Source organism: Oncorhynchus nerka, linkage group LG12, assembly GCF_034236695.1.
Source record: "Oncorhynchus nerka isolate Pitt River linkage group LG12, Oner_Uvic_2.0, whole genome shotgun sequence".
NCBI classification, from domain to species: domain Eukaryota; kingdom Metazoa; phylum Chordata; class Actinopteri; order Salmoniformes; family Salmonidae; genus Oncorhynchus; species Oncorhynchus nerka.
In genome coordinates this window covers 41,076,725-41,101,200 of record NC_088407.1, presented here as the reverse complement: position 1 = coordinate 41,101,200, position 24,476 = coordinate 41,076,725, and the positions used below count along the sequence as shown (strand labels likewise).

Sequence of the window (24,476 nt, the reverse complement as noted above, 5' to 3'; positions counted from 1 at the left end):
ACGGGCCTGGGCATGTACTGGCTTAAGCAGGGGGACACGTCTGGCACTGCAGGATTTGAGTCCCTGGCGGCATATTGTGTTACTGATGGTAGGCTTTGTTACTTTGGTCCCAGCTCTCTGCAGGTCATTCACTAGGTCCCCCCGTGTGGTTCTGGGATTTTTGCTCACCGTTCTTGTGATCATTTTGACCCCATGGGGTGAAATCTTGCGTGGAGCCCCAGATCGAGGGAGATTATCAGTGGTCTTGTATGTCTTCCATTTCCTAATAATTGCTCCCACGGTTGATTTCTTCAAACCAAGCTGCTTACCTATTGCAGATTCAGTCTTCCCAGCCTGGTGCAGGTCTACAATTTTGTTTCTGGTGTCCTTTGAAAGCTCTTTGGTCTTGGCCATAGTGGAGTTTGCAGTGTTTGAGGTTGTGGACAGGTGTCTTTCATACTGATAACAAGTTCAAACAGGTGCCATTAATACAGGTAACGAGTGGAGGACAGAGGAGCCTCTTAAAGAAGTTACAGGTCTGTGAGAGCCAGAAATCTTGCTTGTTTGTAGGTTACCAAATACTTATTTTCCACCATAATTTGCAAATAAATTCATTAAAAATCCTACAATGTGATTTTCTGGATTTTTTTCTCCTAATTTTGTCTGTCATAGGTACACTTCAACTATGATGAAAATTACAGGCCTCTCTCATCTTTTTAAGTGGGAGAACTTGCACAATTGGTGGCTGACTAAATACTTTTGCCCCACTGTATATACACTGCTCAAAAAAATAAAGGGAAATAAAATAACACATCCTAGATCTGAATGAATGAAATATTCTTATGAAATACTCTTTTCTTTACATAGTTGAATGTGCGGACAACAAAATCACACAAAAATCATCAATGGAAATCTAATTTATCAACCCATGAAGGTCTGGATTTGGAGTCACACTCAAAATTAAAGTGGAAAACCACACTACAGGCTGATCCAACTTTGATGTAATGTCCTTAAAACGAGTCAAAATGAGGCTCAGTAGTGTGTGTGGCCTCCACGTGCCTGTATGACCTCCCTACAACGCCTGGGCATGCTCCTGATGAGGTGGCGGATGGTTTCCTGAGGGGTCTCCTCCCAGACCTGGACAAAAGCATCCGCCAACTTCTGGACAGTCTGTAGTGCAACGTGGCGTTGGTGGATGGAGCGAGACATGATGTCCCAGATGTGCTCAATTGGATTCAGGTCTGGGGAACGGGCGGGCCAGTCCATAGCATCAATGCCTTCCTCTTGCAGGAACTGCTGACACACTCCAGCCACATGAGGTCTAGCATTGTCTTGCATTAGGAGGAACCCAGGGCAAACCGCACCAGCATATGGTCTGACAAGGGGTCTGAGGATCTCATCTCGGTACCTAATGGCAGTCAGGCTACCTCTGGCGAGCACATGGAGGGCTGCCACACCGGTCATGCTGGAGGATGTTGCAGGCAGCAGAACGTTCTCCACGGCGTCTCCAGACTCTGTCATGTCTGTCACGTGCTCAGTGTGAACCTGCTTTCATCTGTGAAGAGCACAGGGCGCCAGTGGCGAATTTGCCAATTTTGGTGTTCTCTGGCAAATGCCAAACGTCCTACACGGTGTTGGGCTATAAGAACAACCCCCACCTGTGGACGTCGGGCCCTCATACCACCCTCATGGAGTCTGTTTCTGACCGTTTGAGCAGACACATGCACATTTGTGGCCTGCTGGAGGTCATTTTGCAGGGCTCTGGCAGTGCTCCTCCTGCTCCTCCTTGCACAAAGGCGGAGGTAGCGGTCCTCCCGCTGGGTTGTTGCCCTCCTACGGCCTCCTCCACGTCTCCTGATGTACTGGCCTGTCTCCTGGTAGTGCCTCCATGCTCTGGACACTACGCTGACAGACACAGCAAACCTTCTTGCCACAGCTCGCATTGATGTTCCATCCTGGATGAGCTGCACTACCTGAGCCACTTGTGTGGGTTGTAGATTCAGTCTCATGCTACCACTAGAGTGAAAGCACCACCAGCATTCAAAAGTGACCAAAACATTAGCCAGGAAGCATAGGAACTGAGAAGTGGTCTGTGGTCGCCACCTGCAGAACCACTTTTTTATTGGGGTGTCTTCCTAATTGCCTATAATTTCCACCTGTTTTCTATTCCATTTGCACAACAGCATGTGACATTTATTGTCAATCAGTGTTGCTTCCTAAGTGGACAGTTTGATTTCACAGAGGTGTGATTGAATTGGAGTTACATTGTGTTGTGTTCCCTTTATTTTTTTGAGCAGTGTATTTATTTACCCCAAAAATATGTGGGGGATTGGAAATGATGCAGACAATTACATTGATGGAAGTAATATTCTTTCCGCAATATTAAGCTGATCCACCCCTTAAAAAAAAAGGGAAAAAAATAATAGGGGTGTTAACCCTGGTGTCCTGGCTAAATTTTTTGACTAGCCACATGCACGCGCAGTTACGAGCCTGCTAGAGTCAGCAGTAGGCGGACGAGCGAGATCTACCATCGTAGTACAGATGAAGCCTGAGCTAGAATGTGAGGCTGGATAGCTTTAGAAAACTCTGAGTAGATCTAGCTTCAAATCATAGTATACCCCTCTGAGAGTAAGACAGATGAACTAAGCACATTTAAGTTACATTGAGTACACCAAACATTACGAATACCTTTTGCCCGCAGAACAGCATCAATTCGTTGGGGCATGGACTCTACAAGCTGTCAAAAGCATTCCAGAGATGCTGATGTCCTTTGGATGGTGGACAATTCTTGAAACACATGAGAAACTTGAGCATGAGAAACCCAGCAGCGTTGCAGTTCTTGAAACAAACTGTTGCACCTACCACCATAGCCTGCTCAAAGGCACTTAGCCTTTCCCAATCCCCCTCTGAATGGCCCACATACACAATACATGTCTCAAGGCTTAAAAATCCTTTAACTTGTCTCCTCCCCTTCATCTACACTGATTGAAGTAGATTTAACAAATGACATCAATTAAGGATCATAGCGTGCACCTGGCCAGCCTGTCATGTAAAGAGGTGTCCTTAATGTTTTGTACACAGTGAATATTCAAGAATCAAAATGGATGAATATCATTAATATGTCAAAAAAATTGATGTAGCACCTGCAAGAGCACCCCTATGGTTGTACAGATAAAATATAAAACATATTTAATCTGTTGTGACATTTCCTATTGGTAAGGACTGTTCCCAATAGGTACCAACATGGTGTACTAACATGGTGTACAATGTCTTTTCAATAAATGGTCAGAATGCCACATTTTCTATTTTTTTTTCCTTTCTCTGCCACACATCTGATTTTGCTCTGCAGTTTGATACTCAGACAGTGACCCATGGATAGTCATCCTGTTCTTATATCCATTTGTGGTTGGTTATTCAGTCTAATTACAGATACACAGAATGAAATATAATTTCACATACACAGTTTAATTCCTAAAGGCAAAGACTTAAGTTAACAAGCATGTTTACAATCAATGTGACACATGCAGTCTTTAATACATTGCATGGACCATTTCCCCCAAAATCTATTAAAAAAGTAAAAACAAGTGCAACAATTCTGGTGGATAGAGATTAGCAGAATTAATTTGCTCAATGAGCACATCAAGAGTAAAATCGGTAAGTATTTGGTATAGGCCTCTGTGTGCAACCACAGCAGAACATATTTTAAATCAGTAACGCGATGGTAAATGTTGCTTCTCTCCTCATACAAAACTCTGTCCAAGATTCAGATAAATGTAAAGCATGGGCCTAACTTTAACCTCCTTTGAGCAGAAATATTTATCAGAACACGCATGCAAAAACATGATACACAGGTTTTTTTTTTTGTCGACCTACGTTGTCATTGATTACCCCACCTAATCTGGTTACAATCATATGGCTGACTGATGAACTTGTGAAAATGAATGTACATTTTACATCACTGACCACATTAAATGAGTCCATCCTTCAAAAAGTATCAAACAACCTGAGACGAAAGAAACGCCAAAATGGCATTTTCCATTTAAAAATAATCTGTCCAGTGTAATTTACAATGGAAAGGGACATTGCTAGACACCATATAAGCAGGCAGCTGAAATACTTCATATGTGTCAGGGGTGTATTCTGAGGTGAAACGTTCAGAATGTTGCAGCTAGAAATGTAACAAATATAGAGCTGACACAATCCTTACTCTACAAAGGTTTCTTCCACACACTAGCTTCGTTACATTTCCACTTTCGGAACAGAGCCCCAGGAGTTCATTTCTCCAACACCAGGGCAGCCAGCAGAGCAGGGTAGTTGGGCGTTCCCCATCCGGTGACTGGGTCCCATGACGGTGCCGCGCAGAATCCCTGCCCCTGGACCTGCTCGTCCAGACAGCTCAGGTGACAACCATCAGTCACCTGGGGGTAGGAACAGAAAACAGTCAGTAAATGCAATGACTCTTCTCTACTGCCATCTTTTGGTGGTGTTCAGAATAGAAAACTGGGAAACACTAAATCAGGAGTTCTCAAACTTTTAGTTTAATCTGTTTTTAGTAACATTAAAAAATGATATACATTAATCTGGCTGCAGATCCCCTGCAGTACTCTAGGACCCCGACACAAGATGCTCCATTGCTGCGAATCAGATGGTGTAAAGTACTTAAGTAAAAATACTTTAAAGTACTACTTAAGTAGTTTTTGGGGGCATCTGTACTTTACCATTTATGTTTGACAACTTTTCCTTTACTTACATTCCTCAAGAAAATAATGTACTTTTTACTCTATACATTTTCCCTGACACCCAAAAGTACTCGTTACATTTTGAATGCTTAGTTAGTAGGACAGGAAAATGGTTAAATTCAACCACGTATCAAAACATCCTAGGTCATCCCTACTGCTTCTGAGCTGGTGACTCACTAAACACAATTGCTTCATTTGTAAATATGTCTAAGTGTTACAGTGTGCCCCTAGCTATCAATAAGTAAATGCTGTGTGGTTGGAGTTTGAAGTGATTAATACGTAAAGATATTTTAGAAATTACATTTATTTTTTGATACTTAAGTATATTTTAAACCAAATACTTTTACTCTAGTATTTTACCAGGTGACTTTCACTTGAGTCATTTTTGATTAGAGTATATTTACTTTAACTCAAGTATGACTATTGGATCGTTTTTTTCCACCACTGCTGTGAATATACACAAAAGATAAATACATGACACTACCATACACAACAAGAAACTAGTCTTATTTTTCCATATCTAATGATCAGTGACTTACATCGAAGAGTCCCTGGCCCTGCAGCTGATACAGGCGGGGATTGAGGAAGCCCAGAGAAGGCAGGCCTTTCAGAAAGCGCTGGTCATTGATCAGAGAGAGGATTCCTCCAACCACAGGGGTGGAGGCCTAAAGAACAACACGAGTAAATATTAATTGTTAATGCATTATATGATCCAAGAGTCGACAGGTAGCTTAATGGTTAAGAGCATTGGGCCAGTAACCGAAAGGTCGCTGGTTCGAATCCCCGAGCCGACTAGGTGAAACATATGTCGATGTGCCCTTGAGCAAGGCACAACCCTAATTGCTCCTGTACGTCGCTCTGGATAAGAGCGTCTAAAATAACTAAAATGTAAATATAATATTTCTCTCAGATAATTGAAAACGTTTTATATATTTGGGAGATAAGCAGGTGAGAGAAGAAATGAGGAATCAACAAAATATACTTTGAGATTCACTATGAGATACTATTTTCTTACCGAAGTACCAGACACCCAGGGGATGGGTACCCTGTCGGTGACCACCCAGTAGTTGTCTGAGAGAGCAGCCATGTCTGGGTAGGCCCTTCCACTGGTGTTGAAGTACGTCTTTGGAGGGAGACCCGGCACTGCTTTCAGATAACCCTCCACAGCACCGACCTGTGGCAAAAAGTGACAGGCTATCAGATGATTGAATAAGTCTATCCAAATAAACCATACGGAAATAAATACTTCACACATTTACTATGCATCAGTGATGGCTAATTCTACCAGTAGACAAGACCTCATTTGTTGAGAGAACCTTTGTGTACCTAATCAGATAGTTAGTGAATACATGTTAGTCTTTTCACTCAGTTACGTACAACATATCGTTTTTCAAATTCTAAAGATCAATTTAAAAAAGCACAGATCTGGGAAAACCTATGGCCGTATCTGTGGGTTTATGTCCTGTATTGACACTCTTAATACCTGGTAGTCCGGCATCTTAAAAACATTGCTGAAGCCGCCGCCACTGATGTAGTCGGTGACCTCATAGGTGACTTTGAATGGATTCTTGAATGAAGTTCCCCCCACTGTCGTCACGTATGGGCTGAAAGCATACAAACTTAACTTCAGAGAACAGATGAGTTGGGTATGGACAGGAAAACAGACCCCACAAAGACACTGGTTCTTATTCTATTGATTTCAGATTACAAAACAGACTATTGTTGACTAGTTTAGACTAAGTATTTAGCCTCAGATGCGCACACATTGCACTGCTGCATTTAAATGCTGTTGCCACGTTAAACACTGCACATGTGAAATCAATCGTGAAATTCCCTTTAGAAACCGCAATGCCTACGGCATAACCCGCACCTGGATTGAACACTTTTCATACTTCATGGATTCAAATAAAACATTGAATACCCCAAAAAACACAAGTGTCATTAGTTTATTTTGACAGTGGTAATGACTCACCTTGATGCAGGAAAGCTTGGTCGGAAAGAATTCTCTCCTTTAGTCAAGTGTCTGCAGCCAGCTCCACTATCACCTGAGGCAAGACAGTTCAAGTATGAAAGCGAACGCCAAGGAAATGATCTTACTCATGATTTATGGATTATAAAAAAAAAAAACTGTTGTCCACAATTTTAGTCGTCAATTTACTCAACTATACATGGTGACTTGTTCATGTTTCATAGGCCTGCTCGACTCACCTGATATTACGCACACATTTCCAGAGTAACTAAATGGCAGCCCCACAAAAACCAAGGCCACCTCACACAACACCTGCTTGAGTTTGAACTATTCAAATAGTCTATATCATATTAAATCCGCTGTCACTGACTACTCGATCAAGATCGTAAACACTTCCAAGTAATAAATATATATATATATATTTTTTTTAATGTAATCACATTTTCTAAGTGGCACTGACTTAGCCTGGTTCCAGAACTAGTTGTGTGCTTTTGCCAACACCATTGGTCATTGTCACATGAAATGCGTGACAATGACAATTGGTGTTGGCATAAACAGATTTGGGCCCAGGCTAGCAGACTAACCTGAGGCAAACAGTATAGAAATGCCCCGTACGCCAGCCTTCATGAACTCAGTGTTGATGCGCATCATGTAGGCGGAGGACAAGCTGTCCTCATCGTCCCCGTAGCTGATGGTGTGGACCCAAGGGATGTCTGTCATGTTGCTGAGCAGCAACATCCACTGGAGGAATGGCTCCTGGGTCTCATGCCGACCTGAGGAGCAGTCAAGCAGTGTCCCATTATCAAACCACTATTAGAAAAAGGCTGTTTCAACATCAACACCATACTACCTACCTGTACTAAGAGTGCAACCCCAATGCATTGCTTCATTCTAAAGTGGTATATTAGTATAAACATATGGTACCAGTCAAAAGTTTGGACACACCTGCTCATTCCAGGGTTCTTCCTTTATTTTTACTATTTTCTACAATGTAGAATAATAGTGTAGACATCAAAACTATGAAATCATGTAAAAATAATAAAATTGAAGTGTTAAATCAAATAGTTTATATTTGCATTTCTAGTAGCCACACCATGCCTGGACGGCAGCTTTGCGCACTCTTCTTTCAACCAGGTCGTCACCTGGAATACATTTCAATTAACAGGTGTGCCTTGTTAAAATTTACTTTGTGGAATTTCTTTCCTTCTTAATGCGTTTGAGCCAATCAGTTGTTCTGACAAGGTAGGGGTGGTATACAGAAGATAGCCCTATTTGGTAAAAGACCAAGTCCATATTATGGCAAGAACAGCTCAAATAAGTAAAAGAGAAACGACAGTTCATCTTTACTTTAAGACACAGTCAGTCAATTCTGAAAATTTCTTCAAGTGCAGTTGCCAAAACCATCAAGCACTATGATGAAACTGGCTCTCATGAAGACCGCCACAGGAAAGGAAGACGCAGAGTTACCTCTGCTGCAAAGGATAAATTCATTAGTTACCAGCCTCAGAAATTGCAGCCCTAATAAATACTTCATAGAGTTCAAGTAACAGACACATTTCAACATCAACTGTTCAGAGGAGACAGTGTGAGTTAGACCGTCATGGTCAAATTGATGCAAAGAAGCCACTACTAACGGCCACCAATAAGAAGAGACTTGCTTGGGCCAAGAAACACGAGCAATGGACATTAGACCAGTGGAAATCTGTCCTTTGGTCTCATCAGTCCAAATTTCAGATTTTTGGTTTAGACCGCCATGTCTTTGTGAGATGCAGAGTAGGTGAACAGATGATCTCTGCATGTGTGGTTCCCCCCCGTGAAGCATGGAAGAGGTGTGACGGTGCTTTGCTGGTGACACTGATTCATTTAGAATAAGGCACACTTAACCAGCATGGCTACCACAGCAATCTGCAGCGATACGCCATCCCATCTGGTTTGCGCTTAGTGGGACTATCATTTGTTTTTCAACAGGACAATGACCCAACACACCTCCAGGCTGTGGAAGGGCTAATTGACCAAGAAGGAGTGGCCTGGCCTCCACAATCACCTGACTTCAACCCAATTAGCAGCCAAGAAGTACTAAGCATATTTGGGAAATCCTTCAGGACTGTTGGAAAAGACTTCCAGGTGAAGCTGGTTGATAGAATGCCAAGAGTGTGCAAAGCCATCAAGGCAAAGGGTGGCAAATGTGGAGAATCTAAAACACTTTTTTGGTTACTACATGATTCCATGTGTGTCGTCTCGTAGTTTTGATGTCTTCAGTATTATTCTACAATATAGTACAAATAAAGAAAAACCCTTGAAATAGTAGGTGTCCAAACTTTGGATTGGTACAATATGAGACATAGCTAAAGATACAGTTGGAAGAGGCTAAATATATACCACTTGGTATTTGATCTCACTAGCATTTTGGCCATTGCTAGCTTTTCTGGAAAGGTTTTAGCCTACTTACTACAATGATATGTGGTCGTCTCAAATTCCTTAGTTCAATTAACTTATTATAAGTCACGTCTGCCAAAGGATTAACATACAAATTAAAATAAACCTCTCTGCACTTGCCATGTGACTAAGGCTACATTCACACTCTGGTTTGTCATTGTTAGTATACCTGGATTGGTGAAGACCCATGTAGGTATGTTGGCCCCTGTGCTCATGATGTACTCTACATCCAGGCTGGCCTCCAGACCGGCCTTCCCTGCTCCCTGAACACCAACCACCCGGTCAATCTTAGACAGGTGCTGGAAGCTACGTCCGAACAGCGTCATGAACTCAGCCAGGTCAGCAGGGTGGTAGAACTGCTCCAAGAACTGGACAGATGATAAGATGATAGCTATGCTGGAATCCAAACAAACCATATCCACCATACACATTTCACCCTTTATCTGTGGGGGGGGGGGGGGGGTCTACCTGGCAGTAGTTGTAGGTTTATATACAGTACCAAAGATCAGTTTATTTGACCATGGGAAAGAGAGCTACTGAGCAAAGTGTGCTAATTGAATTGAGCCTTTAGATTCCCATTATACCAGACAGGCAAGTTCATTGTTAGAATGAGGCAAAGCGTTTGCCCCCTGTAATTTTCTATCAACTGTTCTCGTCTGACACAGCTGTCCCATTGGTATTGACGTAACAAGTGGCCAAATACCTGAGCCACGGCTTGACTGTTGTTCTGAGCTGAACCCACGTCCGCTGCGGTCAGGTTGTAGCGAGACCTGAGGGTGGCGGGTGTGTTTCCAAGATGAAACTTTGCTCCAGACCGTCTCCTCTTTGTCAAGACTTCATTGAGGTCCTGCCCCTTGGGTGGAAAGCGGTGAACACCACCAACTATGAGTGAAAAAAAAAAAAAAAAAATCACATCCATAACATTGTTTGTCATACTCTTAACTTATTTGTTGTTATACTACTACCAGACGAGCTATAAGATAATAGCATTTCTGTCGATAACCTCAGAAATGGTCAAGATGAAATTGCTGCTCACCAAAGTCAAGATGTTGGAGAACATCCTCATGCACGTGGTATGCAGATGATGACCTCACCAGGGAGATGCCATCTCTTACGTAGCGGTGAAACTCAATGCCTGGAAGCAGGGCCTCTGCCACTCTGAAACGGGAGAAGTAGAAAGCCTCACTCTCTGTGGCATCTGTATGGAGTGCAGGGCCTGTGTACTGGAGCGTCGGCTCTCGGACCAACAGGTTTCAAGACCGCTTCTGCCATAAGACTGCTAAATAGTTAATTAAATGGTTACCCGGACTGACTATGCACACTCACAAGATATACACACTTTTCACTCATTATGTTGCTGCTACTCTATTTATTATTATTAATCCTGATACCTAGTCACTTTACCCTGCCTTCATGTACATACACTATATATACACACACACTGCTTTAAAATGAGTGGATTCAGCCATTTCAGCCACACCATTGCTGACAGGTGTATAAATCGAGCACACAGCCATGCAATCTCCATAAACAAACATTGGCAGTGGAATGTCCTTAATGAAGAGCTCAGTTACTCAACTTGGCACCGTCACAGGATGCCACCTTTCGAACAAGCCAGCGCGTCAAATTTCTGCACAAGCTCACAGAACAGGACCGCCGAGTGCTTTAGTGTGTAGCGCGTAAAATCGTCTGCCTCTGGAAGCAACGTCAGCCCAAACTGTTTGTCGGGTGGTTCATGAAATGGGTTTCCGTGGCCGAGCAGCCGGACACAAGCCTCAGATCACCATGCGAATGCCAAGCGTTTGGCTGGAGTGGTGTAAAGCTCACCGCAGTGGAAACACGTTCTCTGGAGTGATGAATCACGCTTCACCATCTGGCAGTCTGACGGACAAATCTGGGTTTGGTGGATGCCAGGAGAAAGCTACCTGCCCAAATTCATAGTACAAACTGTCAAGTTTGGTGGAGGAGGAATAATGGTCTGGGGCTGTTTATCATGGTTCGGGCTAGGCCCCTTAGTTCCAGTGAAGGGAAATCTTAATGCTACAGCATACAATGACAATAATTTGTTCTTAACTGACTTGCCTAGATAAATAAAGGTAAAAAATAAAATAAAAAAATCAATTCTTCCAACTTGGTGGCAACAGTTTGGAGAAGGCCCTTTCCTGTTTCAGCATGTTTTGTCAAGATCAGTGTAAGAAGAACTTGACTGGCCTGCACAGAGCCCTGAACCTCAATCCCATCGAACACCTTTGGGATGATTTGGAATGCCGACTGCGAACCAGGCCTAATCACCCAACCTCACTAATGCTCGTGGATGAATGGAAACAAGTCCACGCAGCAATGTTCCAACATCTAGTGAAAAACCTTCCCAGAAGAGTGGAAGCTGTTATAGCAGCAAACGGGGGGACGCAATGTTAATGTCCATGACTTTGGAATTAGATGTTCAACAAGCAGGTGACTACCTCAAATCCACATTGATCAGGTACTCCCTGTATATAGCTTTATTCTTGTATACTTCATATATATATTTTTACTTTGCATCGTTGGGAAGGGCTTGTAAGCAAGAATTTCACAGTAAAGTCTAGTCGGCACATGTGATTTGAGAGAGAGGCCCTTACTGCGTGTTCATGGTGCATTGGAGGAAGTCTTGAGTGAGGATGGTCTGGCAATCTGTGACCCCGTGACTCTGCAGCCAGTGACGAACCACTTTCTGGGTCAGCTGGGATGGACGTACTAAAGCGGCCACTTCCTCTAGAGTCAGATGCTTGCCTAAGACAGAATTGACAGTGCTGTAAAGGAGTACATGGTAATGCAAAATCCATTATCAGAGGGGATAAAAGTCAGGAAGTTCAAAATCTAATGGCCTAAAATGTTTGCCGTTGTAAGCATGAAATTATTTCTACCATATTGTGCCGACTCAGGGTCCGAAACCAGTAGCAGCAGGTGTTCCAGTTGATCCACATTCTGCTGCCTCAAAGCAAAGGTCAGCTCCAAATTCTCTGTGGGGTCAATCCTGCCTACACGAGTCCAGTCTTCTGGTATCCTGAAAATACATTATGTGAAGTAGCTTCAAATGATGGTAAAAATCACACATTGTAGTAGTTCATTTACAAAAGCTGTACAATGTCAGGGTTGTTTGCTCACAAGATGTCTTGATCAGCCTCAAGATGTTCACACAAAATCAATGAACTGCATATGAGGACACAGAAGGCCAACCTAAAATTTAAAATAAAATTTAAAAAAAGAGGGTGTTTAAAAACAAAATATCAGAGAAAACCATTCATAAATGTCTTCTTAAATTGCGCGAAAGCATTAACGTTATACACCTGGTAAATTAAAGTACAACATTCTGAAAACGTTTGAACTCTGGGCTAAACAAAGGATCTGCACTACTGCTTGTGCAAGGCTGTAGAGATTCTCGACAACTCCCTCAGTGGAAATCGTGCACAAAACAAAAATCTCTAGAATAGCTTAGTTAAGAAGGAAGTAACGTTATAGCTCAAAGGTCTTCATGTAAAATAGGTCAACAATGTATGCTTTTAGCTAGAAGCAAAAACCACAAGGACTTCAGGTGTTATTGTCCCATTCTAAACAATCAAACGTGGATAATTATATAATGGAAATACTTACAGAAACCTCATTTTGGTTACATTCGTTGACTCTCAACGCAAGGAACGACTTTGTTTTCGAATTGTTGTTTGCTGGATAATATTAGTGTCGGTTCCTCATCACATGACCATATGAGCTGTAGCCTGTCACGTGACTAGTTAACGGCATTAAAGGACAAAATGCTGTAAACTCAAGTCCCATGTTGCCGTCAGCTTTTTGCGGTGCTTATTCTTACTTTAGAATTTCATGAATAAATTATTCATTAGAATTCACATTTGTATGAGTGATGCAATGAACAAGATTTGTGAAACTCATGCTTTAAAAAAACTCTTAAGGATCCGCCCCATTCTTTCAATTTTCGCCTAAAATGACATACCCAAATCTAACTGCCTGTAGCTCAGGACCTGAAGCAAGGATATGTATTCTTGATACCATTTGAAAGGAAACACTTTGAAGTTTGTGGAAATGTGAAATTAATTATTTTTTTTGCACCATCATCTTTGAAATACGAGAACGGCCATAATGTATTATTCCAACAGTGTATTAAAAGTTGAAGACTGATCCAATGAACCATTGCATTTATGTTCACTTTTTTTAAATCAAAACTGCCCAAATGTGCCTAATTGGTTTATTAATAACTTTAAGTTCATAACTGTGCACTCTCAAACAATAGCATGGTATTCCCACCGCAAACAGAACATTTTCATCTGGATCTTCACAACTAGCTAACCGCAACCCCGGATGACTACTCCTGGCTAGCGTTTCCATCCACTGCTTGAAGCTAGCCCGGCCAGAGCTCCTGTGCTACCACCGAAGCATACTCCTGGGCTACAATATCCAGACCCACGACCGGTCTATCGATGTCACCGCATGAAGAGGCATAAACAGACTTAACCCCATCGCGACGTCTCCCAAAGGCTAACTTTCTAGCCCTTGCTATCTGCTTACTTGCTAATTCGGCCTGCTAACTGCTAGCTTGTTCAGCCCCGGTCTGCTAACTGCTAGCTTGTTTAGCCCCGGCCTACTAACTGTTAGCTTGTTAGCACAGGCCTGCTAACTGTCTGAATCGCCGCGTCCCCAGCCAGCCCAACCACCCACTGGACCCATATTTACTTCCAATCTCTTTTCGATTTTTAATTCGATTATACCTTCTGGTAACCTGCCTCACCAGAAGTATATATTTTTAAACCTGCATAGTTAGCTAAAAGAAATCCAGGTTAGCAGGCAATATTAACCAGGTGAAATTGTGTCACTTCTCTTGCGTTCATTGCACGCAGAGTCAGTGTATATGTAACAGTTTGGGCCACCTAATTTGCCAGAATTGTACGTAATTATGACATAACATTGAAGGTTGTGCAATGTAACAGGAATATTTAGCCTTATGGATGCCACCCGTTAGATAAAATACGGAACGGTTCCGTATTTTCACTGAAAGAATAAACATCTTGTTTTCGAGATGATAGTTTCCGGATTCGACCATATTAATGACCTACGGCTCATATTTCTGTGTGTTATTATGTTATAATTAAGTCTATGATTTGATAGAGCAGTCTGACTGAGCGGTGGTAGGCACCAGGAGGCTCGTAAGCATTCATTCAAACAGCACTTTCGTGTGTTTGCCAGCAGCTCTTCAAAGCTTCAAGCATTGAGCTGTTTATGACTTCAAGCCTATCAACTCCCGAGATTAGGCTGGTGTAACTAATGTGAAATGGCTAGCTAGTTAGCGGGGTGTGCGCTAATAGCATTTCAAACGTCACTCGCTCTGAGACTTGGAGTGGTTGTTCCCCTTGCTCTGCAAGGGCGGCTGCTTTTGTGGAGCGATGGGTAACGTTGCTTCGAGGATGGCTGTTGTCGATGTGTTTCTGGTTCGAGCCCAGGTAGGAGTGAGGAGAGGGACGGAAGCTATACTGTTACACTGGCAATACTAAAGTGCCTATAAGAACATCCAATAGTCAAAGGTTAATGAAATACAAATGGTAAAGAGAGAAATAATCCTATAATTCCTATAATAACTACAACCTAAAACTTCTTACCTGGGAATATTGAAGACTCATGTTAAAAGGAACCACCAGCTTATATATGTTCTCATGTTCTGAGCAAGGAACTTAAACGTTAGCTTTCTTACATGGCACATATTGCACTTTTACTTTCTTCTCCAACACCTTGTTTTTGCATGATTTAAACCAAATTGAGCATGTTTCATTATTTATTTGAGGCTAAATTGGTTTTATTGATGTATTATATTAAGTTAAAATAAGTGTTCATTCAGTATTGTTGTAATTGTCATTATTACAAATAAAATAAAATAAATCATAATCAGTCAACATCTAACATGGACCCCACCTTATCTGAAGAGACAGGCAGTCTGTGCAGAGACAATCAATAAAAGCATTGTTGTAAAGTATTTTTTCCCCCCTCGATTCAATTTAACAGCATAATTACGTAATGTTTTATAATTCTGTTAATCAATTTCCAATTTTGACTTTTGACTAAGACTTTTGACATCATTCTTTGAGAAAAAGCCTTGCCCAGTTCATCATCAATCCATGGAGATGGACGAGCACCAACTGTACTCTTTCTTATAGGGGCATGATGGTCCATTACCTCAGTGAGCAAATCAATAAAACATTCTGTAGTGTGATTTAAATCATCCTCTAGATAAATCAGCTCCCAGGGTACAGCAGCCAAATAATTTATAAATAGCTCACGATTATTTTTTAAAACATTTCTCTTGACCACAATCCTAGGGGGTTCATGGTTATGGTCACAATATTATGGTCTGTCCAGCCCACTGGCATTGATCTGGCTTTTAAGCATTGCAATGGTATATTACAGAAAATCAGATCAATGCATGTGTCTGAAGGATGACCCAACTGAATTGATGAGTAGTATTGTTAACCATTTGTTTCAAACCACAGTTCTTGGCATATCTCATCAAGTGTGTTCTATTCAAATGATTGTGATCCTTCCAATTTATATTAAAATCATCCAAGATAAATATATATCTGTTGCTATCTGTGGCCTGGTCAAACCCAGTGCATAAGTCATACAGATAGGACACCTTAGAGCTAGGAGGTCTATAAACACATCCCACCAATATGGCTGCCTGGTGAGGCAGATGTACTTGAGCCCATAGTGCCTCTACTTGACATACATTAAGGTCATCCCTCCTCTTTAAAGGTATACGATTCTGAATGTACAGAGCTACACCCCCACCATTCCTATTCCTGTCCCTTCTCAGTAGACTATATCCTTGAATGTTAATTTGCCCATCATTTACAGATGCATCTACCGGTAAATGCGTTTCGGTCAAGGCCAAGATATGAATATGATTTATGTTGACCAAGTTAAAAACCTCATGTATTTTGTTAGGAAGGTTACATACATTAACCCAAGCTATATGCAACCCTTTCCTTGTCAAGTGAAGATCAATAGAGCATGTATTCGTTATAGTTGAAGTTGTCATGATACACTACAACACACAAACTCAGATTTGAACATTGGATTAAAATAGCCATGGAGTTACTCTAGAGCCCCGATACAGTTGGATTAAAATAGCCAGGGAGTTACTCTAGAGCCCCGATACAGTTGCCAGATGTAAAGTTTATCCATCACCATGGAGACTAGTTGATTCAGGCAACGCTTTTCCTTCATGATGGGATATAGTTTTTTTCTCCTTTCATTGATCTCGGTGGGGAAGAGATCATTCATTCCAAATTCAGTGTTTCTGAATTCTCTCCCCATGTTCTTCATCATTTCCTTTTGCTTAAATTTGTCAAAATATGCAATATTAGCCCGTGGCCTATTTCCAGAGGCCTTACCTATTCTATGGACTCTGGAGAAAGTGGCATTACGCACAACATCAGTGGGCAGTTTTTAGTTGAGTTGACATAAAGTCTCGGACTGTGTCCTCACAGCCCCTGCTGTTGTCATTGTCCGGTATCCTTGAAAAGAAAAGATTGTTCCGCATTGATCGACACCATACACCAAGCAAGGTTTCTTTAAATGGTTTGTTCTCCCTTTGCACCACCTCCACCTTGCTATGAATAGAGTCTACAGTACCTTTCAGCGCCATGTTCTCTTTCCTTGAATTCAGCCAATGTCAGATTGATGATCTTAGTCTAGCACATAATGCATTGATGTCCTCTCGTAATCTATCCAAGATATCATGTTTGGCAAGCCTTTCATTAATGGATTTTAACAAGTCAACATCCATATCAGTAAACCTCTCCCCACTCGCCCTCTATTGGCCAACCTGGTTTTGTTTTGTTTTGTTGATTGGGTTAGTTGTCCTTAACAATGCTTGGAGGAACACCCAATTGTGTATATCAGCCGAAAGCTGTCCCCCAGGGAGCGAAACTATGCTACTATGGAGAGAGAGGCGCTGAAACTATGCTACTATGGAGAGAGAGGCGCTGGCGATTAAATGGGCGCTAGGGTATCTGAGGTACTACCTCCTGGGGAGAAGTTTCTGCCAGGTCACCGACCATGTCCCCCTCAAGTGGATGGTGGGACAGAGGGACAACAATAGCCGGATAACGAGGTGGTTCCTAGCACTGCAGCCGGTCTGGCTGACGCGAGCCCCCATGTGTCTGGCTTGAGGGGGGATGTGTGAGGGATCAGCCAGATCAAGTGGTCCGACTGCGCCCTCACCTCGAGGTGGGCTGCAGTACCGCCACTACTGATGAGCTCACCTGAGACCAACTGACTGATTACTGTTTATGCTCTCTGAAGGGGCAGAGGGGGGAGAGTGATTATGAGCTGGAGACTATGCCAAATTCCGGGACAAGTAGGATTCCCTGTCATAGATTCGGCTCAAGCTGTTGGAGTGGCGTTGGGTATGAACTGTTAGTTTAAAAAAAAAGTTTTGGGGGATAGCCATTACCCTGGCCTTTGTTTGTACCGTCCCAGGGAGAGTTGAAAGAAGAACTCCCAATACAGTTTCCTTCTTTTTGTTGAAGTTACGTATCTGCATTTCATTTCGCGCTGTCCTGCCTAGGATTCCAAATGCATTGTAAACAATAGGTGTAGACTAACAGTGGAATGCTTATTTATGGGCCCTTCACAACAATGCAGAGAGAAAAAAAGAGAGAAAAATAACATGGGAAAAAAATGACACACAATAAATAAATACACAATGAGTAATGATAACTTGGCTATAAACACAGGGTACCAGTGCCAAGAGGTAATTGAGGTAGGGATAAAGTGACTAGGCAACGGGATAGATAATAAACAGTAACAGCAGCCTGTGTGATGAGTCAAAAACAATTAGTGCAAATAGGGTCAATGCAGATATTCCAGGATAGTGAACGGTTAACTATTTAACTAACTATTTAGCAGTCTTATAGCTTGGGGTAGAAGCTGTTCAGAGTACTGTTGGTTCTGGACTCGGTACTTCTTGTCATGCGGTAGTAGAGAGAACAGTGAATGACTTGAATGGCTGGAGACTTTGACAATTTATTCCACAGGGCCTTTCTCTGATATCGCCTTGTATGGAGGTCCTGGATGGCAGAAAGCTCAGCCCCAGTGACGTACTGGGCAATACTACTACCCTCTGTAGCGCCTTGCGGTCGGATGCCAAACAGTTGCCATACCAAGAGGTGATGCAGCCAGTTGCCTACCCTCACCACACAGTTTGGAATAATGTGAAATTGTGATTATGAAAATACTCTTTTAGTGTCAGAACTGTTTGAAAAGACTGACTGAAACTTCAGCCTGTTGGTGGGATGGAGTTGTGACCTGCCTGGTGACTTCACCAGGTGGTGAATGAGTTATTATACCAATGAGAAAGATCCAAACCTCTCTGCTAATAAGAACTAAGAGCTAGGTTTCAGTTTTCAGTCTTAACAAAATTCTTGCTTAAGAAATTGCTCTTGCTAAGAAGCTATTTTTGTTTATTTTTGACCATTTTGACTGAAAACAATCCTACTTTGATATTGAGATAATTGACAAAACCATAACTGATGTACTGTTGTGGTACCAACGCAGAGGTAAGAATAAACTGAGTTTCTAGTATAATCCTAATTAAGTGTTTAGTGTGTAATGTACACTTTTTCCAAAGGTTTGACACATGAATCTAAGCCAGGCAGATATACTGATATGCTTTTCTATTCCACTCTTTCAGATACTACAATGTACCAGAGAGGGAGTTATTGTGCCTCCAACAGTTGAAGCATTTGGAGGGTTTGGCGATCCTGGATGCACACAGTCCTTGTCCTCACCTTCTGCAGCCGATCCACAAGCTGCAGGTCCTGACCAATCATAGAGCCCAAATTAACCATTCTCTAGGCCCTATAGATCCCACAGCCTGCTACTGTACTCACTACTAATCAGAGGAAGTGAACCTGTGACTGTGGCCAACATTTTCAATAGCATGTGTTATGATAAATCAAATCAAATTTTATTTGTCACATACACATGGTTAGCAGATGTTAATGCGAGTGTAGCGAAATGCTTGTGCTTCTAGTTCCGACAATGCAGTAATAACCTACGAGTAATCTAACCTAACAATTCCACAACTACTACCTTATACACACAAGTGTAAAGGGATAAAGAATATGTACATAAAGATATATGAATGAGTGATGGTACAGAACGGCATAGGCAAGATGCAGTAGATGGTATCGAGTAGTATACACATACGAGATGAGTAATGTAGGGTATGTAAACATAATAGTGGCATAGTTTAAAACCTGTTATGGATCATGCGCATTTTCGCAGCTTTTTGTTAAAAATCGCGCAACATTTCAAAGTCCTGCTACTCATGCCAGGAATATAGTATATGCAAATGATAAGTATGTGTGTATAGAAAACACTCTGAAGTCTCTAAAACTGGTTAAATCGTGTCTGTGGCTATAACAACGTGTTTAGGAGTAAAAATCCCTCGAAAAACTGTTCTCCAAAAACACAAAAAATATATTAATCCGCCAGTCAATGTATTGTTTAAGGCGACTGCAAATAAATGAAGATGCCCTGTAAACACCTACAGCTTCCACACGATGTCGCCAGTGCTGGCATTTCCAGCCTACTTAATTCTTGGTTGTATGACGTTTTGGCCTTTCCTGTTTTAGTCTCTCCACAGGATGTTATGAAAATGTAAAACATGGACGCTGATTTCAAGACTAGCTGCTATCGAATACAGATCGCCCCGTGATGAATTGTATAGATTATTAACGTTTATTAATACCTAATGTTGGTTTAGAAAAGTAGTTTGAAGTGATTTGTAAAAGTTTATAGGCAACTTTTGTCATTTTAAAAAGTGACGTTGCGTCTTGTAAAATGGAATATTCCTGGATCAGACCGGTCTAAGGAAAACGACATTTTGGCTATACAATGACGGATTTAATCGGGAAAAAGACCCAATTGTGATGTTTATGGGATATATAGGAGTGCCAAGAAAGAAGCTCGTCAAAGGTAATGAATGTTTTATATTTTATTTCTGTGTTTTGGGTAGCGCCGGCTACCGCAAAATCTGTTGTTTTAGGTGACGTTCCAGTACTTTGGGGGTGTTATGCAGGTGAGTGAGGACCCAAAAGCGCTTTAACAAAAACAGAGTCCTTTAATGTCAAAACACAGGGAAGACATAGATCCTCTTCAGATGTATAGAATGGCAAAATAGACAACCCGCAGAGAGGGCGACAAATAAATCATAAAGTCCTCTGATATTTACAGAAGAGTCCCCTTCTTAGTAGCAGAGGAGAATAGCAGGGTTAGCGGCGACAGACTGCTGGTCTCTCTGGGTAGGCGCGGGTTGTAGAGGACAGAGGTACCTGATCACACGTAGCATCAGATGAACAGGCAGATTCCGACAGGACGGGACAAGGGGTGAAGCAAACGAGACGATAGTTTGGTTCTGGCATGAGAAACTCAAACGAGAATCTGACAAAGACAGAAGCAGGAACAGAGAGAGAAATAGAGACCTAATCAGAGGGAAAAAGGGAACAGGTGGGAAAAGGGTGAACGAGGTAGTTAGAGAACATGAGGAACAGCTGGGGGAAGGAAAGGAAGAGAAGGTAACCTAATACGACCAGCAGAGGGAGACGGAGTGAAGAGAAAGAACAGGAACAAGACATAATATGACAATACATGACAGTACCCCCCCACTCACCGAGCGCCTCCTGGCGCACTCGAGGAGGAAACCTGGCGGCAACGGAGGAAATCATCGATCAGCGAACGGTCCAGCACGTCCCGAGAGGGAACCCAACTCCTCTCCTCAGGACCGTACCCCTCCCAATCCACTAGGTACTGATGACCACGGCCCCGAGGACCCATGTCCAAAATCTTACGGACCCTGTAGATAGGTGCGCCCTCGACAAGGATGGGAGGGGGGGGGGGGAGACGAACGGGGGCGCGAAGAACGGGCTTAACACAGGAGAGGAGTTACCCTTTTGTTAGTGTCATTGACAGGAAATGATTGGAAATTTAGTAATGCTGCTAGGGTCCGGTGGTGAAAACTGCTGTGCAAGATATTGGGCAACAGCTTTCTTCCCGGGCCCATATTCACAACCTATCTTCAGATTAGGAATAGTGATCTAGGACCAGCTCCCCTTTGTCAATGTAATTATTGATTGTGATATAAAAGGCTAAATTGATCCAAAAATCAGTACTCCTACTCTGAGATGCTTTGTGAAACCGGGACCTGGTCTGTCAGAGCACTAAAAAGCAGCATGCTAACTCCCTCATCTGAAATTCAACAACACCAAAAACATGAAAAAGAATTTGCCTAGTCAGTCAGTAACTTAGTTTAACTAATTAAACACTAATGTAAATGTGCACAAACCTATTCAGCCAAATTATAGCAAAACTACCACCTAATTTTTCTTGGCAAATTTTTCAGTCACCAGTGCATCTATAAACAGGCAGGGCAACAAAGTAGTTTGACAAAAAGTGTTCACAAGTCAGTATTATAGCTAGCAAATATATAGTTATTTTCTAGAAACGTAGCTAGTTAGGTAATTTAGCTAACTTTCCCCCAGCAGTTTAAATCTAATGGCATTTTTGTCAACTTCATAAACCATATGGATAGCTTAGCAAATATAGCTGTATGTTTTCCCCTGGCATCTAAAGATGACTGATACAGCTAGCCAGTTTCTAGTAAAGTAGGATGAAGAAGCCAGCTAGCAAGGCCATGCCTTTTACTAACACAAATCATGTACACATATAAAAGAGACTATTACCTTCAAGCAGTTCATTTCAGTTTTATTCCAGGACTTCAGGAATAATCGCTATTTGTTTGTAAAACTGTCTTCACCAGATGTTGTCCAGTCAGGAAAAATCCCAGGCTGCGTCATGGACTTGAGGGGCTGTTGCTTACTAGCACACGCGCTTCGCACATTTAAAAAATTTCGCAGCCCTGGGAAATGAAATCCAAACTTTTTTTTGTATTGCCATCTACAAAGGGTGTATATTCTATATTGGGCAATTTAACTTGCAACGTGGCCTTTAAAGCATGAGTTGATGTCTTGAGTATCCAATGATCCTGGCTTAATCTCATCCAATTTTTTACTGAGTTGCCCCAAGAGGGCAGTAAACACACACACAGAGTCAGACAGTCAATAGCTTTCTGTAGCCTGTTGGAGCACATTGCCTTGCTAACTTTGTGATGGTCCAGAGAGATACATTTCTAAAGCTGCATCACATTATAAGCTTAAACTCCACATATCACACCTGTGTTCTATTAGGAAGTGCATGCACAATCTTCGCATTTGATACCTTTGTTGCCACCCACAGATGTGTTGTTGTTTATTGGGTAGTTTCCCCTTCCATAATTTGCCATTTTGATGTGGATAAAGGACTGACGAAGAATTTTAAAATTCAATGTTGCTCTCAGGCAATTTATAAATGATCTTATAACAAAAATGTGTATTCCATTGTAGCAATTTTTTTTAAATATCTTATAACAAAAATGTGTATGCCATGTAGCAAATTGTTTCATTTAAAGAGATTTACAATACAGTGAGAGCACACGGCATGGTTGAGTAATGTTCCTATCTGACTGGTGACTACTGGTGATACCATCATCACTCATCAGAGTGGGTTGTTTGTTGTTGTTGAACGCTGAAACCTTAACTTAAGACCTCGGTTTAAAAGCTGACAGGATTTTTATATGCTTTTATTTTATTTTGAATCCTCCGGCTGTGTTGGGCTAAATTGCTGTGAGCGCTGCTATCTGTCCCAGGATCCTGACAGATTCCGTATAGGGGGAGAGACGCGAAAGCCCAGCTAGCCTAGCTGGCTTGACGGTCTCAAATGGAGGCCACTATTGAACGTTTCCAGCGTTGCAGGAGCTGCATTTACTTTGCTTTATTCCAGGACATTGTGGACCGTGCTGACTTTCAATGTAGCAACTGCTTGCTTGCGGAGGACTACAGGAGCAAAGTAGCTACTCTTAACAAGCAAATAGCAAACCTACATAAGCTACTGGGGAACCCACACCCACCTACTTTTTATTTTCCTTCCACCCCAGTAGCCGGACGCCGCTCTGGTCTGGTGGAAGTTTTGTCGCCGTGTCGGCCATACACGTTTTTTTTGTTTGTTTATGTTTTATGACAGTTCGACATACATTTCTATAGCATGCAATAAGGCACCTATCTAACACAAGGAATAAGCCTATGCTACTGTTTGAAGCACAATTGTTTTTCAAAAAGGGGTAAAAGAATAAAGGCTGCTCAAAATCCCTGAAGGGGTCTCCCCCTTCCCTGGAGAACGGAGCTGATCTCGACCCAACCAACCAGCCATGGAGGTATGTCACTCGCCATGGAAGTCGAAGAAGGTGTCCTCTGGCAACAGTGGTCCCCATCGAGATGTTGAGCCCGGAACGGACACAGACCATAAACAGCTTTGCCACCCTGGATCCAGAGGTTCCAGCGCCTTCGTCCTTGGTGGCTTCCCAATCAAAATTGGATCTGGAAGTACCCGTGTCTTCGTCCTGGAGGTGTCTTCTGTCTCCCTCTCCGGTGGCTTCTACCTCGGGTTCAGATCCTCGGAGCTCCCAGCCTCACCAGACTGCCTGAGAGGCTGGCCCATTCAACATCACCAGCTGTCGTCACAGGCAGCTCTATGGTGAGAAACATCTTGGTCCCCATGGCAAAAACCCTGTCCTACCCAGGAGCACAAGTACAGGACATAACAAGGCTGCTTCCGACTGTTCTACCACATATGCCAGGAGCGGACACTGTCGTAGTCCATGTGTGGCTCAAACGACATCAAGGAGGGCTAGCTCGGAACATTTGAAAATGAATTTTAAAGAACTGATTTTAGCATTAAAAGACTCCAAAAAATGACGAATAATTTCAGGTCCAGTACCATCGTTGGGCCGCAGATGTGAAAGATTCAGCAGACTGCTGGCATTGCACATCTGGCTAAAAGACTACTTACTGTAGCTCTGCTGGAGTCACTTTTATTGATGACTTTGACACCTTCTGAAAACAGAAGATACTCTACAGCAATGACAATGTCCAGGACATCTTGGGTCCTGGACTCTGTCCACACATTTCAAGGCTGCGTTAAAACAATGACTAGCAATTAATCCAAGACCAGCTCAGTTAATCCCTACCATTAATCCCTACCATTGTGGCAATGAGTTGCCATAATGCTGCATCAAATGTACATGATTTTAGGGGCATTGGCAAACACAATGTAAGTAATTTAATTGATGTACCCCTAATTGCACCGAATATATTTGTTTATCCTACGGCTATTGTAAGCAGTAATCATGAGCCTATAAACCACAGTTACACTGTTAG

General features: G+C 42.3%; 1 protein-coding gene across 2 annotated transcripts; it reads right to left on the bottom strand.

Moving 5' to 3' along the window:
- Positions 1-3,423: 3,423 nt before the first annotated feature.
- Positions 3,424-12,860, bottom strand: tpp1 (tripeptidyl peptidase I). Of its 2 annotated transcripts, XM_029674887.2 has the most exons (13): positions 12,754-12,860; positions 12,268-12,339; positions 12,027-12,166; positions 11,742-11,892; positions 10,160-10,281; positions 9,827-10,005; positions 9,293-9,491; positions 7,272-7,460; positions 6,691-6,763; positions 6,202-6,322; positions 5,734-5,892; positions 5,258-5,383; positions 3,424-4,397 (listed from the first exon to the last, which is right to left on the bottom strand). In XM_029674887.2, the coding sequence occupies exons 1-13, from the start codon at positions 12,762-12,764 to the stop codon at positions 4,254-4,256; spliced, it is 1,686 nt and encodes a 561-aa protein (XP_029530747.1). In that variant the 5' UTR covers positions 12,765-12,860; the 3' UTR covers positions 3,424-4,253. The 2 variants fall into 2 exon arrangements, with proteins under 2 accessions (XP_029530747.1, XP_029530748.1); XM_029674888.2 differs by lacking the exon at positions 12,268-12,339.
- Positions 12,861-24,476: the final 11,616 nt, after the last annotated feature.

Excerpts from the sequence above, each read along its gene's own strand:
- tpp1 (XM_029674887.2), bottom strand. Across the intron at positions 6,764-7,271 it reads TTCTATACTGTTTGCCTCAG|GTGATAGTGGAGCTGGCTGC; the intron begins GTTAGTCTGCTA and ends GTCTTGCCTCAG. Across the intron at positions 4,398-5,257 it reads AGGGCCAGGGACTCTTCGAT|GTGACTGATGGTTGTCACCT; the intron begins GTAAGTCACTGA and ends TCCTACCCCCAG.